Genomic DNA, 13,770 nt, shown 5'->3' on the forward strand with positions numbered 1-13,770 from the left:
GAATTTGGCAATAAAGAGCTCATGATCTGAGCCACAGTCAGCTCCCGGTCTTGTTTTTGCTGACTGTATAGAGCTTCTCCATCTTTGGCTGCAAAGAATATAATCAATCTGATTTCAGTATTGACCCCATCTGGTGATGTCCATGTGTAGAGTCTTCTCTTGTGTTGTTGGAAGAGGGTGTTTGCTATAACCAGTGTGTTCTCTTGGCAAAACTCTGTTAGAATTTGCCTTGCTTCATTCCGTACCCCAAGGCCAAATTTGCCTGTTACTCCAGGTGTTTCTTGAGTTCCTGCTTTTGCATTCCAGTCCCCTATAAGGAAAAGGACATCTGTTTTGGGTGTTATTTCTAAAAGGTCTTGCAGGTCTTCATAGAGCCATTCAACTTCAGCTTCTTCAGCATTACTGGTCAGGGCATAGGCTTGGATTACCGTGATATTGAATTGTTTGCCTTGGAAAAGAACAGAGATCATTCTGTCATTTTTTGAGATTGCATCCAGGAACTGCATTTTGAAATCTTTTGTTGACTATGATGTCTACTGCATGTCTTCTAAGGAATCCCTGACCACAATAGTAGATATAATGGTCATCTGTGTTAAATTCACCCATTCCAGTCCATTTTAGTTTGCTAATTCCTGGAATGCTGATGTTAACTCTTGCCATCTCCTGTTTGACCACTTCCAATTTGCCTTGATTCGTAGACCTGACATTCCAGGTTCCTATGCAATATTGCTCTTTACAGCATCAAACTTTACTTCCATGACCAGTCCCATCCACAACAGGGTGTTGTTTTTGCTTTGGCTCTGTCTCTTTATTCTTTCTGAAGTTATTTCTCCTTTGATCTCCAGCAGCATATTGGGCACCTACCGACCTGGTGAGTTCATCTTCCAGTGTCCCATCTTTTTGCGTTTTCATACTGTTCATGGGTTTCTCAAGGCATGAATACTGAAGTGGTTTTCCATTCTCTTCTCCAGTGGACCACATTTTGTCAGACTCCCCACCATGACCCGTCTGTCATGGGTGGCCCCACACAGCATGGCTCATAGTTTCATTGAGTTAGACAAGGCCGTGGTCCATGTGGTCAGAATGGTTACTTTTCTGTGATTGTGGTTTCAGTCTGTCTGCCCTCTGATGTCCTCTCTCAGCATCTATCATCTACTTGGGCTTCTCTTACCTTGTACATGGGGTATCTCTTCACAGCTGCTCCACCAAAGGGCAGCTGCTGCTCCTTACCTTGTACGTGGGGTATCTCCTCACGGCTGCTGCTCCTGACCTTGGATGGGAAAGGAAGGTTAAACAAGTTTATATGAGTGGGCTCTAATCCAATTGACTAATGTCCTTTAATAAGGAGAAGTTTGGATACAGGGGGACACCAGGAGTGCAAGTGTACAGAAGGACCTCCTCGTGAAGAGGTAGTGAGAGGGCAGTCATCTGCAAGTCCAGGAGAGAGGCCTGGAATAGACCCTTCTCTCATGGCCCACAGGGGGAAGCAACCCTGCAAGAACCTTGGTCTTCTAGCCTCTAGAAATGTGAGCAAATAAAATTCTGTTTGTTAAGCCACCTAGTTTGTGGCATTTTGTTACAGTAATCACAGCACACTACTACAACAGGTAAAAGGTTGACTAAAAGTTAAAAAAAAAAAAAGAATTACTGCAAAGGGAAGAGAAAAGATGAAGATATTCTCTGCCTGATTGGACAATGTTCTTTTCTCAAGTAGCAATCATAAAATGGTAGACTATCTGACAGAGCCATTAGTAAAGCCTAGCAACTCCTGGGTTTGTTATGAAAACCAACATCACTTCAGTATGAAATTCAAAGAGGTCTGAGAAAGGAACTGGGACCTGGCCTTCATCGCTCTTCACCTTCTTCTAGAATGATGGTATTGCCTAATCTATAGTCAGGAAGTTACCTGATAGTCTCGTGAATTAATCGCTAGTCGAAAATTGTTTTAAGAGTTTACATTTAAGGGTTTTCTGGGATTATTTACAAGTGTATACAGCTTGGTGGATCCACTGAAGAGTTGGCTGGTGGGGATCAGACAATAATAGTTATTTAACTTGTTTATATATATATATATATATATTTTTTTTTTTTTTTTCCCCAAGATCCTATCAGTGTGTGCTTTTTTCCCTATTCATTCTTTCTGCCATCCTATAACCTCCATTCAGCTTTACTAGTGGCTCAGATGGTAAAAAGTCCTCCTGCAATTCAGGAGACCTGAGTTCGATCCCGGGTCATGAAGATCCCCTGGAGAAGGGAATGGCAACCCACTCCAGTATTCTTGCCTGGAGAATTCCATGGACAGAGGAGCCTAGTGGGCTAGAGTCCATGGGGTTGTGAAGAGTCAGACACGACTGAGTGACTAACATTTGAACCTCCCTTGCTTAAAGGAAAAGTAATGCATTAGAATTTATTCCATATTATTCAGATTAAATTTAGAATCTTGATCTCCCTTCTGGGATGTAATTTTTAGAAGCTCACTGACAGAATGTACTATGTCCAGAGGGAGACATTCAAAACTGTGAGGACTGTAAATGCTGAGGCACCTGAGGATAGTTGAATATATACAGAGGACATATATATATATATACACATTGGTTGAATATATACTGAGGTTGGATATATACTGAGGACTTGCTATTGGATGCAGGTATCAATGTGCTCTTCATGGCTCTTGAGGGTAAGGGCAGGCTAATAGGTGAACCTTTCAGAATGCTGATTTCATTTCAACACAAAAGCTTCCACTACATGGTCTAAACTCCTAAGGATCAGAAGTAGTGAGGTGTAGAAGCCCATTGAGTGTTGCTGTATTTTAGTGGTTAACGGGGTCTGGAGTTGTGGCTTTACCTTTTGTTACCTGTGTGTCCTAGTCTAGGTACTTAATTTATTAGCTTAAATAGTCCCATCAACATGAAATGAATGATTGTATCTATCTCATTTTGAATATTAGGTGAAATAATGCATGTAAACTGCTGAGAAAACTGGGGTTAACAAAGGTGGTTTAACATACTAAGTCACATAGTTCATCCAGGCCTGTGCCTGATTTTGAACTCTAGACTCTGATTTAATCATGCCATGTTGTTTCCAAGTTTCCTCCCCACAAATAAAAGGGTAAAAAAGATATAAATGGGAGAGCTGAGGAGTCTATTGAAAGGGAAAGGAGTTGGCCCCTTTCCATAGCCAACTGTGGTCCTTGTTAGGCCACAGTGTTGATGCAATGATCTTATCTATGAATCTGTTTAAATACCCAATTAAGCTTTCTTTTTTCTCGCTCTCTATTGCTCTCAGTTCTCATCCCTCTGCTTCCTCCTTTTATCACCCTCCAGCCCTCAGCGGGCTAAGTAGGCAGACACTAATCCCAACAGGAATGACTCTGATGAAGCTGTTTCTTATCCATTGTTTACCTCTTCTATCACTTAAATATATAGATGGTTGTTTTTGAAAACTTGGCTTTGACTGGTCTCATTACAATATTAAAAAAAATATTAAACTTAGAACCTAATTTTTTTTTATCATTAAATATGAAAACTAAGAAGCAAACTGAGAGGAGTAAAAGACCAAGAAAGACTGGATCTGAAGCAGGTCATATTCAAGAAGTCCTCTGGGAATAATTTATAACCATTACCCTACTGGGAATCTCTCTGAGATAGTCCATTCTAAGGTGAGTGTACCTTGAATTTTGTCAAAATGTACTGAGCACCTATTAAGCCTAGTGATCTTGATAACAGGTATGATAATAAGTTGTCTGGTTGACAAGTATCAAACAGGCTCATGTCGGGGATGGACTAGAAAGAATATGAGCTATTTAATTGGGTTTCCCTGGCAGCTCAGATGGTAAAGAATCTGCCTGCAGTGCAGGAGACCTGGGTTGGATCCCTGGGTTGGGAAGATCCTGTGGAGAAGGGAGTGGCAGCCCATCCAATATTCTTGCCTCGAAAATTCCACGAACAGAGAAGCCTGGCAGGCTATAGTCAATGGAATAGCAGAGTTGGACACGACTGAGTGACTAACACTTTAGTTACTTTAATTGGGAATGCTTATCATCACTAATGAACAACAAGAAAGAGTTTGAAAAGTTCTTCAAGATATTTACTTGAAAACATCACCAAAATTTCAGAAAAGTACAGTATTTGAGGTAAAGCTACTATGTACTGAGAATGACTTTCTTGTGCTTTGCATGAATTATATTATTTGGTCCTCACAACATGTTGACAAGGTTGACATTATTATCCCCATTTTACCAATTGAAAAACTAGGTGCAGGCACTTCCCTAGTGGCCCAGTGGCTAAGACTCTGAGCTCCCAATGCAAGAAACCAGGGTTCAATCCCTGGTCAGGGAACTAGATCCCCCAAGCTGCAGCTAAAGATCCTGCATGCCACAAGGAAGATTGAAGATCCCATGTGCTGCAACTCTGACCTGGCACAGCCAGGTCAGAAAACTAGGTGCAGAGAGGTTCAGTAACATTCCCAAGATCACACAGCACTATATATATCTAAAACCTATGTCATGTATACTTTCTTTAAAGTCATATTTTCCTCCACCCAAATTATGAAAAACCATAGATGAAATTGAAGAAAGAGCCTTCATGATATACTTTCTCTTCTCATGACAGATGGATTTACTTTTATTCTTCTTGTCCAAACTGTAAAATATCATTCTGGGCTTGCCAAACAAAGAATGTCACTAACAATCTAGCTCTGTAAGGGTTATATCATTAGCCCTGCTGTCACTGACCTTTAATACACCCTGAAAGTTCAGGGTAGAGATCAGGAATGAAGCACTCTGTGCTCTGAGAAAACTGGCAGAATTGGCCTTCCGATGGATATGTTTAGGAAAAATTTTTAAAGAACATGGATTGTTGCGCCTTTCCATTCTTAGAAAAGCTCTAAAACCATTAACCAAGATAAAAGCACTAAAACAATTAATCAAGTATCTGTTCCTTGTGTCTAGCAGTAACCTTATACCAAGACAAACCAAGCATATGTCACCAAGATCACCTGTGTGCTGACCTTCCCACCTGCCTCAGCAGCTCCTCAGAATTCTCTGAGAGCCTGTCTCCCAGGCTATAGTCCTTATCAAATCCCCAGTTTTGTAAAATGGAAACTCAGTGCTCTCACATTGTGTTTTTACTTCAGTCAATAGACACTATTCATATTACACAGATATATTGTTCAAATATGCTCAGCTTTTTCAGTAAAATTAGAAGAAACTCCAATTTTCAAACAGGTGTATGTGCATTAAGAAAAAAAATTACCATGTGATTTTTTATATATGAATGCTAAATCCTAAACATTAGTTAATATTTCTGAACTTGAGTGCTTAGAATGTTTAAAGTGCAGTATATTCATGTGGGTTTTTCAAGGCTTTTGGAGCATGTATGAGATATGTTTGTGCATGTCTAAATTTATACACATGTATTTAAGTTATATGAGTACTGAGTACAGTGTTTACAGGGTATGATATTCACATGTTCATTTTGGGGGGAGAACTTAAGCCTCACAATGATTGACTGTGCATAAAACTAAATAGCATATATAACTTACTGTATAGGTCTGACTACTCTTTCAGAATAGCTGTTCTTTGCTTTCACAGTATTGGGAAGAGAAAAGAATGAGTAAAGAAATATTAGCATTCCTCAAGCTCCTCTTCTCTAAAACATATTCCGTAAAATCTCTTGAACAGGCTGGAATACCCTTCTATGCCCCCACCCCACCATCCTCTCAATGCAGTGGGAAAGTCGGTGGGTAATTGGGTCCAGATTGGAGATGTTTAAATATTCATGAGGCTGGCAGGGGACTGGGAGGGGGTGACTGTCTAGAATGTGGGTGGGGGCTGGGGGAAGTGATTAGTCATTGAAAGCTAGAGAACAATTCTGAGAAAGAGATCCAGAGACAGGGAAGAAAAAGAGAGATAGGCAGAGAGTGGGTGGGGAGATGAGAAAAGAGGAAGAGAGGCAAGAGAGGAGAGTGAGAGCCAGAGAGGGAGAGCGAGCATGTGCGGTGAGCAATAGCTGTGGACCTTACAGTTGCTTGCTAACTGCCCTGGTGTGTGGAGGGAGAGAGAGAGGGAGGGAGGGAGAGAGCGCGCGCTAGCGCGAGAGAGAGAGCGAGTGAGCTAGCGAGCAGAAAAGAGGTGGAGAGGGGGGGAGTAAGAAAGAGAGAGGAGGAAAGGAGAGAAGGCAGGAAGAAGGCGAGGGACGATACAACCATGCTGTGCTGTATGCGAAGAACCAAACAGGTAGACCTAAAGATTTTTACTTCTTGTTGTGAAATTACCAGTGTGCAATATTTCCCTGTGAAGGTAGAAAAAATATATTAACCGCTTCTGCTCTGGCCGTGGTGCTCCCGTTTCCTTAGCATATGGCAACTGATGCTTGCATCCAAGCTTTCATTCTGTTCTTTCATGGTCTGGTTTTGGAATGCTGCTACTAATTAGGAGAAGGTTAGAAAAAAAAAATACGCCTGTTTGGCTAGAAAAAAGGTGTTTTTTGTTGGGTTTCTTTTTCTTTCTTTCTTTTTTTTTTTTTTTTTTTGCCCTTAGTAAATGTTCAGCGTTTTAGGTGTCTGGTTTTGCCGGTGTGGATATGAAGAGGGGTGTGGGGGAGAAAATGTTGGCTCTACCTACAAGATGGGGAGGCAATCCTTTATATTATTCGCAAAAAAAACGGGAGGTTGAAAGAATCATATTCAGTAATGAGTATTGCTTGTTCTATCGAACAATTTTCTCACATGTGCTGAGGAAGAAGCCGTATTTCCCACATGCATGAGCTTCACATTGGCGCAGGTATTAATGGGAAAACATGTGAAGGTTGAATTAATTTAATTATTTTTCAATGAATGAATGAAACTGTAATGTGGGAGATTTTAAAAAGAGAATCCAGAGACTACCGGAGCTGGGAAAGAAATTGACCATGTAGAAGGGGAAAATTCAGTCGATTGTGCACCAGCTGGTCCGAGGAGAGGGTGGACCACGCCCCTAGGAGCTTTGAGCACCGACGGGATGGGAAAGACGAGCGGAGGATTACCTGTTGGAAATCAGGTCTCTTCTCCCCTTTTCATCTTTCCCTGGAATTGTAGTGACCAAAGACGGACTAACATTCCGAATTATAAGCATGGTGACTCATTTTCATCAGGAAAAGGGAGACATAGAAGATTAGCAAGAAGCAGAGTCCCCTCCCACTCTCTCCCACTGCTCCCACTGCTCCCACTGCTCAGGTTTTCCTTCCATTTTCAAATTGCTCACTTATTTCGTGAGAGATATTTTAGAAACTTGATTGGGGTAAGGGTGGGAAGGAATGACTAGGACGGTATTCCGCAGCAACCGACAGTGCCGCGGCATCCGCCAAACGACGCTTTCCAACATTGGTGGGAACACCTCTGAAGGATTTTGGCGAAGGTTAAGGAGGAAAATGGATGTGGGATTTGGGTGAGTGTGTGCTTGTACGTGTGTGTGCGTCTTCCTGGGAGGGGAGGCTGTCTTGGGCAAAAACGCCCTTTGCACATTGACTGCCTTAGGGGTGGGGTGCAAGATACAGGATTTAGGCATTATTTCTGTGCAGGTATTGGATGGGGGGGGGGGGGCAATTTGTAATATACCTGGCGAATCCGAAGAGAGTGGAGGGCTGGGGAAGAACCTGGTTGCCAGCTTTGCACTTTTAGCCAGCGCCCAGGACGGGGGGCGCGGTGGGGAGGGGCGAGGTAGTGAGGATGAAGGAGAAGGAAGAGGAAGGGGAAGAGAGACTGTAGAAGAATCTCAGAGCAGTGGGTGCAGAGGGTGGGGAGGCCGGGGGCAAAACTAAATAAATAAATAACTAGGTGGATAGGTATTAATAGACAGATGATAGATAAAGTAGCAGGCACCTGTGGTTTTGCGTGTGGTTTGTGTAAGGGTGTTTGGGAAAGGCGAGGAGTCTTACATGTGCCACTTCGCTAAACTGCTCTAGGATTCCAGAGACTGATGCTTCCGTTCGCTCATTTTTCAAACCTGCACGTTTCCTCTCCTTATCTTCCTTCATTCTAATACATAAATGCAGTAGATACAGGTGGCTGGGCTAAGCACCCTGTCAAGAAAATGTTCTGAAGTTGCCTTCCTGATGAGCTGCAGAAATAAAATTTAAGAAGGCAGAGCCTTAAGGAAACCAATGCTAGTCATTAAAAAAAAAAAAAGCTTTAATTTGGGGAAAGAAAAAATATGCTGGTTTACAACTTTTTGCCACCTTATGTATACACATACAAGTGTATATACACATCCCCCCTCTGACAAAGGAAACCAGGCATGATATTTTGAAAGGGAATTGAGGCTAAAGAAATTCCCTTCCCCAAAGCGGACAGTTGCCTTCACATGGGTCCTCTCACTGACAGCCCCAAGCGTTCACTAGGATGTGTGCAAAGTGATGAAGCTGAAATAGTGTGTTTAGGGAGTTGTAGAAATTCATATGTAAATGTGTACAGTATCCACATACTTCATGTAGGGCAGTCATGCATGTACTCTGTATGGTTTCCATATGCCGGCATGTGTTTTAGCATAATTCATATTCAAGAGAGAAAATTGAAAGGTATAGAAATAGTCCTCTTTTGCCCATACGTTTTATACATGTGTACTTCTGTGTGAAATGGTCCTGTCCCCTACTGACCATTGCTATGTATCATTCACATAAGTCAGTATTTAGGATGCCATTAAATCAGATGGAAGGAAATGGTGTATTCAGGGCGTGGGCTCACACTGCACTGACTGGCATTTCTATAGCCTGAGTACTTAGTCCCACACACGTTTTATGCTTGAGGGTGAAATGATCCTATATCATTTATGACAGACTCTGATTGTGTTTATCTTTCTTTAGCCATCTATTTACCATCCTAGTGCTTAAAAGGGAATAAAACAAGGGCAAAATCCTGCAAAGGTCTAAACTCTGCCACACCCATGAAATCCAGCAGAAACGTGGGAGGGGGCTGGGGGCTGCACTTCCTTCCTCTTCCACTTGAGCTGCATAAAGAAGCGGTCCTGGATTTCCGAGTTGTAATGCATTGCCTATGGCTGCGAAGAAAGCATAAATGATCTTTATTAGCCACTAATTACCACTATAGATTATTATAGCAGGAAGAAGAGAATGAGAGTGGGGTGGAGAAAAGTAGACGATAAAGGAGTGGCTAAAAGAGAAATAAAATTAAAGGATCCCTGAAATTTTATTGGCTTATGATTTTCAAATGTCTTGGGGCTAACTTTAAATAGCTTAATTACCATGCATTCTGCAGATGATGAAAAACTTGCAAGATGTGATCTGTGTCCACAAAGCAATAGAACAGCGAGGTGTTTCTTTTGTTGAAAAATAAAGACTTTAATTTGTAACTGAAGTATAAAGAATACCAATGCAAGCAAGAAGCCCTCTAGCCCCACCCCTCAACACCACCAACATCTGCATTTTTCTGCATATGACAGATAGTTCTTAGTGTGATCTGTGGTTCAGAATTCCAGCCTGGCTGGGTCTTTCCCTTGTAATGCTGGAAAGGTGTGGAAGGATGCTGCCTGGCTGCTTGGTGCAGAAGATTCCTTCTAGTGATAAACTGAATTCCTCCTAAATTTCACCGAGCCACACCCAGTGTCACCAGGGACTAAGAAGATTAATTAAATGGAGACATTCTACTTAATATAGTTGAAACTGTTCAGTTACTTTTTTTTAATGGTGATTTCTACCACACATTTCCAAATTTAAACAGAAGAAGAATCATTTAATGGGCATTTTTTTTCTACCAAATTTTTGAGACTTGCAGAGAATCTTAGAGAATTAATGGTGAATCTAGAAATACATTAATATCTGGTGAATCTATAATTCCTTCTAACCTACGCCAGGGTGCAGATACAATGATCCCTGCTCTCTCATGCTGACAGTCTATAACCCTGGTACTCTCTTTCTCAACCCATGTTGAGGCAATTGGGTTAAGAAAATGTAGGGTTAATTTTCTCTCTTGCTGAGCTGGCATAACACAGAAACCTTTCATGTTTTATGCTAAAGGGCAGCACTCCTGTTCACTGAGAAGGAGAGTGGCTCCGGGTCTCCTTTTCCTCCATCATAGTGACATTGTCAGTGTTAATCCTGGGGCTGATTAATCTACATACTTCGGTTTTACCTGGCGCCATAAGGAAAAGGACTGGGGTGTCCTTGCATCAGTGGTAGGCAGATATATCAACCAAATGTTCTCCTTGTTTATACTGGTAAAATAAGAAAAGTCTGGAACTTCCTCTAATATTAAAGGGACATTTCAAAGGGTGCACATACTTAGGTCATCTCAAGAGAAGATACAGTATTTAAATAATTACTTCCCTTTTAGCTGTCATAGAGGCATTCAGGCAACCAAGTGTGTCTGTTGTCAATCAAAGAAGTGATTGTGGGCAGGAATTCTCTTTTCTGAATTTCTGAAGTGTGGTCTGGTTGCCCCTTCACCATTGTACCGATTTTCAGAACATTCCCTTTAGTGTTGGGAAGAGCACTGTGCTGAGGGTCCCCAGTTTATACCACTTGCTGATTCTGTGGTCTTGAATGAATCATATAATCTTTGACTTCAACTTCCTCCTGTAGGATGGAGACTAAAAACCAAGAAATGAAAACAAACAACCCAAAAATCCTTCCATGCTTACTTTGAAAGTTTCTGTGAGGATCAAGCAAAATTGATATGAAAATAAAGATCTATACAAATATAAGGAACTTTTCTCTCTGAGGTTTGCAACATGAGTCTTGGCTTAGAAATTGCCAGCCTTTCAGGACTGTCAAGTGCCTGCTACACTTCCATTTCCTGCTGGAGAGTAGTTCCTTCTGTTCATCCTTGATTCCTCCTCTTCATCACTCCCCATTCACTATCCCATTTTTTAATAGAGGGCTTCTGTTCCCGTATTCCACTGGAACGTGTTCTGAAAGAGATACCATATCCAGTGACTGTCTTTTAGTTTGCATCTCATTTGCTGTCTCTTTGGTATTTTATATTGCTGTCCGTCCCTCTTCCTGAAACTGTCTCCTCATTTGGGCCTATCATAACCTTCCTCTTTCTCCTCCCTCTCAGATAGGTCCTTTTCCACTCTTTGCTGGCTTTGTTCATTCTCTCCTTCACCAAATATCAATTATCTGCTAATTATTTATCTTGATCTCTTTCTCTTATTCTACACAGTAAACTCTAGGTGGTTTTACTCACTTCCAGAGTTGTAAACACCTGTGTGATTTCCAAATCTGTAAACTAGATCTCTCTCCTGAGCTCTGATCCATAGACATCTCTGTCTGGATATGTCAGAGATGCCTCTGCTCATAATGAATAAAGTCAAACTCAGTGTCTCCCATTTTGTACCACTTAGTCTTCCTCCAAATTCCCACCCTTATTGCTGTAACACCATCTATCTATCCAGCTTCCAAACTCTAGAAAAATGGTATTGATTCTAAAAGTATTATTTTCTTTCAGTCCCCAAATCTAGTTATGAAATTCTTAGATCCTCGTTAAAAAGATTTTGAATTCATCCTCTGCTTTTTCACTGCACTACAAATAACCTAGTTCTAACTTTCATTACCTCCTATCTGGACAAAGACAATAACTTCTTACCTGGACTCCCTACCTCCTCCATCTTGCTCTCCTTCCATTCTTGCAAATAACACTGCTCTTATCTTTACCTAACACAAATCTGATCAGATTATTTCCTTCCTGACAATCTTCTAATGGCTCTGTATTAATGGTAAGCTAAATACAAGCTCTTTGGTGCTGATGGAATGATCTAGTCTTGACTATCTTTCCAGTACTGTCTTCAAATACCTCTTCTCTCAACTGATGATACCACATCAATATTTCAGGCCTTGGTGTCCTTGCTCTATGCCTAGAAAATTTCACTTCCCTCCGAGTCTAGAAAATTTCCATTCCCTCTACAAGAGTTAGGTTTTCTAAGCCATTCTTGACCTCCCTTGTATTGTTTTCTTCTACCTTCTTTGTGACCATACTATAGTTTGTATAGTCACTATTATACCCCTTGTTACACTATATAGCATTGTTTTTTTCCACATACTGGTGTCCATACTGTGAGCTGCTTAAAGGAAATAGTGAAACCTTGATCATTTTTCTATCTCCAGTGCCTACCACAATGCTTGGCAAATAATGTAATGGATTTTAACCATGGATAATCTGCTTGTTAAATGAATATAGAACTAGTTTTACAGTCTTTCTGTGAGTTGTGGTGTATATAAATGGATGGAACCTCTACTAGATTTTTTAAAGACCTATTGACACCAAATTTTGAAGTGGAGCTAAACATTATTGATTCTTGTTAATAATCAACAGACATGAATACCATTGCTTTTTAATGAAAGCAGAGAGAATGCAAAATGAGTTCATGTAGACCATGTTTCTCCCAACTATCATAACTGGTACCATCGGCCAACTGCGCTTTGATGTCTCCTCCCCACCACTCAGCACACTAGCCCCACCCTCTGAGGTTAACAGAGTCCCAGGTTATGCACACACTTATCATTATCTTGGATCTTCTTGGGCCCTTCCTTTTGGGCCCCAGTTGCTTTGTTGCTTTGCTCCACAACTATTCCAAATAGACCATGACTCAATCCCTCACTACCCTTCATTATTTCATTGATCACACAAACTTAAAAAAAAATGTGTGTACTTTGGCCTCTGCTCAGAGGCCCACATCCAAGAATTAATTTTAGTTTCATTTGGGTTTGTTTTCTTCCCATTGAACTAACCACATAATAATATTCCACAAAGAGAAATCTTGCATGAAGGTAGAGGGAGATTGAATGGTAAGTAGTCCCTCAAATGTCCCTTGAATTAATGAGAATCAGATAAATTTTATCTTTCTTAGCTTGGAATAGGGTATAGGAATTTGGATTCTGTGGCAGGCCTATGGTGGCCAGGATGAGGCACATTGTGAATACAGCTTTACCTGGAAATACTCTTTGCCAGACCATCAGTAGTGGATTTTTTTTTTACTTAATTAGCATGGCCTTGAGAACAGTAAGACCAGATGATTTATCAGTGAAGTTGAATAGTGTTTCCCAGTCTCCATACCCTCTTGCTCATGGCTCTCAATGTTTTTCTTTCAGCTTTCCTTTTTTCCCTCTCCTCCCCTCACGTTCAATTTTTTCTAATTGAGTAATGCCAGCTCACATTTAGTGGACAAGGCCAAAATATGAGAGTTTTAAGAAAAAGTATGTCTCTTCCAACTTTCCAAATAGGTGTTTTAGACAACACAGGTACATTAAGCTATGTCTGGCACATAATAGGTTATCAATAAAAAAATATTTATTGAGGGAATAAAAGTAGGGAAGGAGAGATCCTCATGATGGGCCATGAAGGGATATGTTATGATACAGAAGACCATAGCCTATGTACCTATTGATAACTGGCTGTGTGTATATGCACACTCAGTTCTTCTGATCCTCCTCTCAAGGTGTGTATGTGTGTGTGCTTAGTCATCCAGTCATCTGACTCTTTGCACTGTTTGGATGGTAGTCCATCAGGTTACTCTGTCCATGGGATTTTTCAGGCAAGAATATTGGACTGGGTTGCCGTTTTCCTCCTCCAGGGAGCTTCCTGATCCAGGGATTGAACCTGCATTTCCTGTGTCTCCTGCATTGGTAGGCAGATTATTTATCAGCTGAGCCATCAGGGAAGCCCTGCCCTCAAGGTGGTGGTGGTCAAAGTTACAATTCTGTTTCTGTCCTGCTCAGAATAGAGGGACACCCTTGCAGTGAGTTTAGATTGTACAGTGGGAACATGACCCTCTAGATTCCC

The 13,770-nt window shown here is 41.2% G+C and overlaps 1 protein-coding gene across 1 annotated transcript in view; it reads left to right on the forward strand.

Annotated features, from left to right (window-relative positions):
• The first annotated feature begins 6,110 nt into the window (after positions 1-6,110).
• GAP43 (growth associated protein 43) overlaps positions 6,111-13,770 on the forward strand; it is a 97,570-nt gene continuing 89,910 nt past the window's right edge. The window contains exon 1 of the mRNA XM_065943170.1: positions 6,111-6,235. Coding sequence (XP_065799242.1) covers positions 6,206-6,235 — 30 coding nt within the window. The 5' untranslated portion in view covers positions 6,111-6,205. The remainder of the gene's footprint in view (positions 6,236-13,770) is intronic.

This window comes from Muntiacus reevesi, chromosome 8, assembly GCF_963930625.1.
Source record: "Muntiacus reevesi chromosome 8, mMunRee1.1, whole genome shotgun sequence".
NCBI classification, from domain to species: Eukaryota; Metazoa; Chordata; class Mammalia; order Artiodactyla; family Cervidae; genus Muntiacus; species Muntiacus reevesi.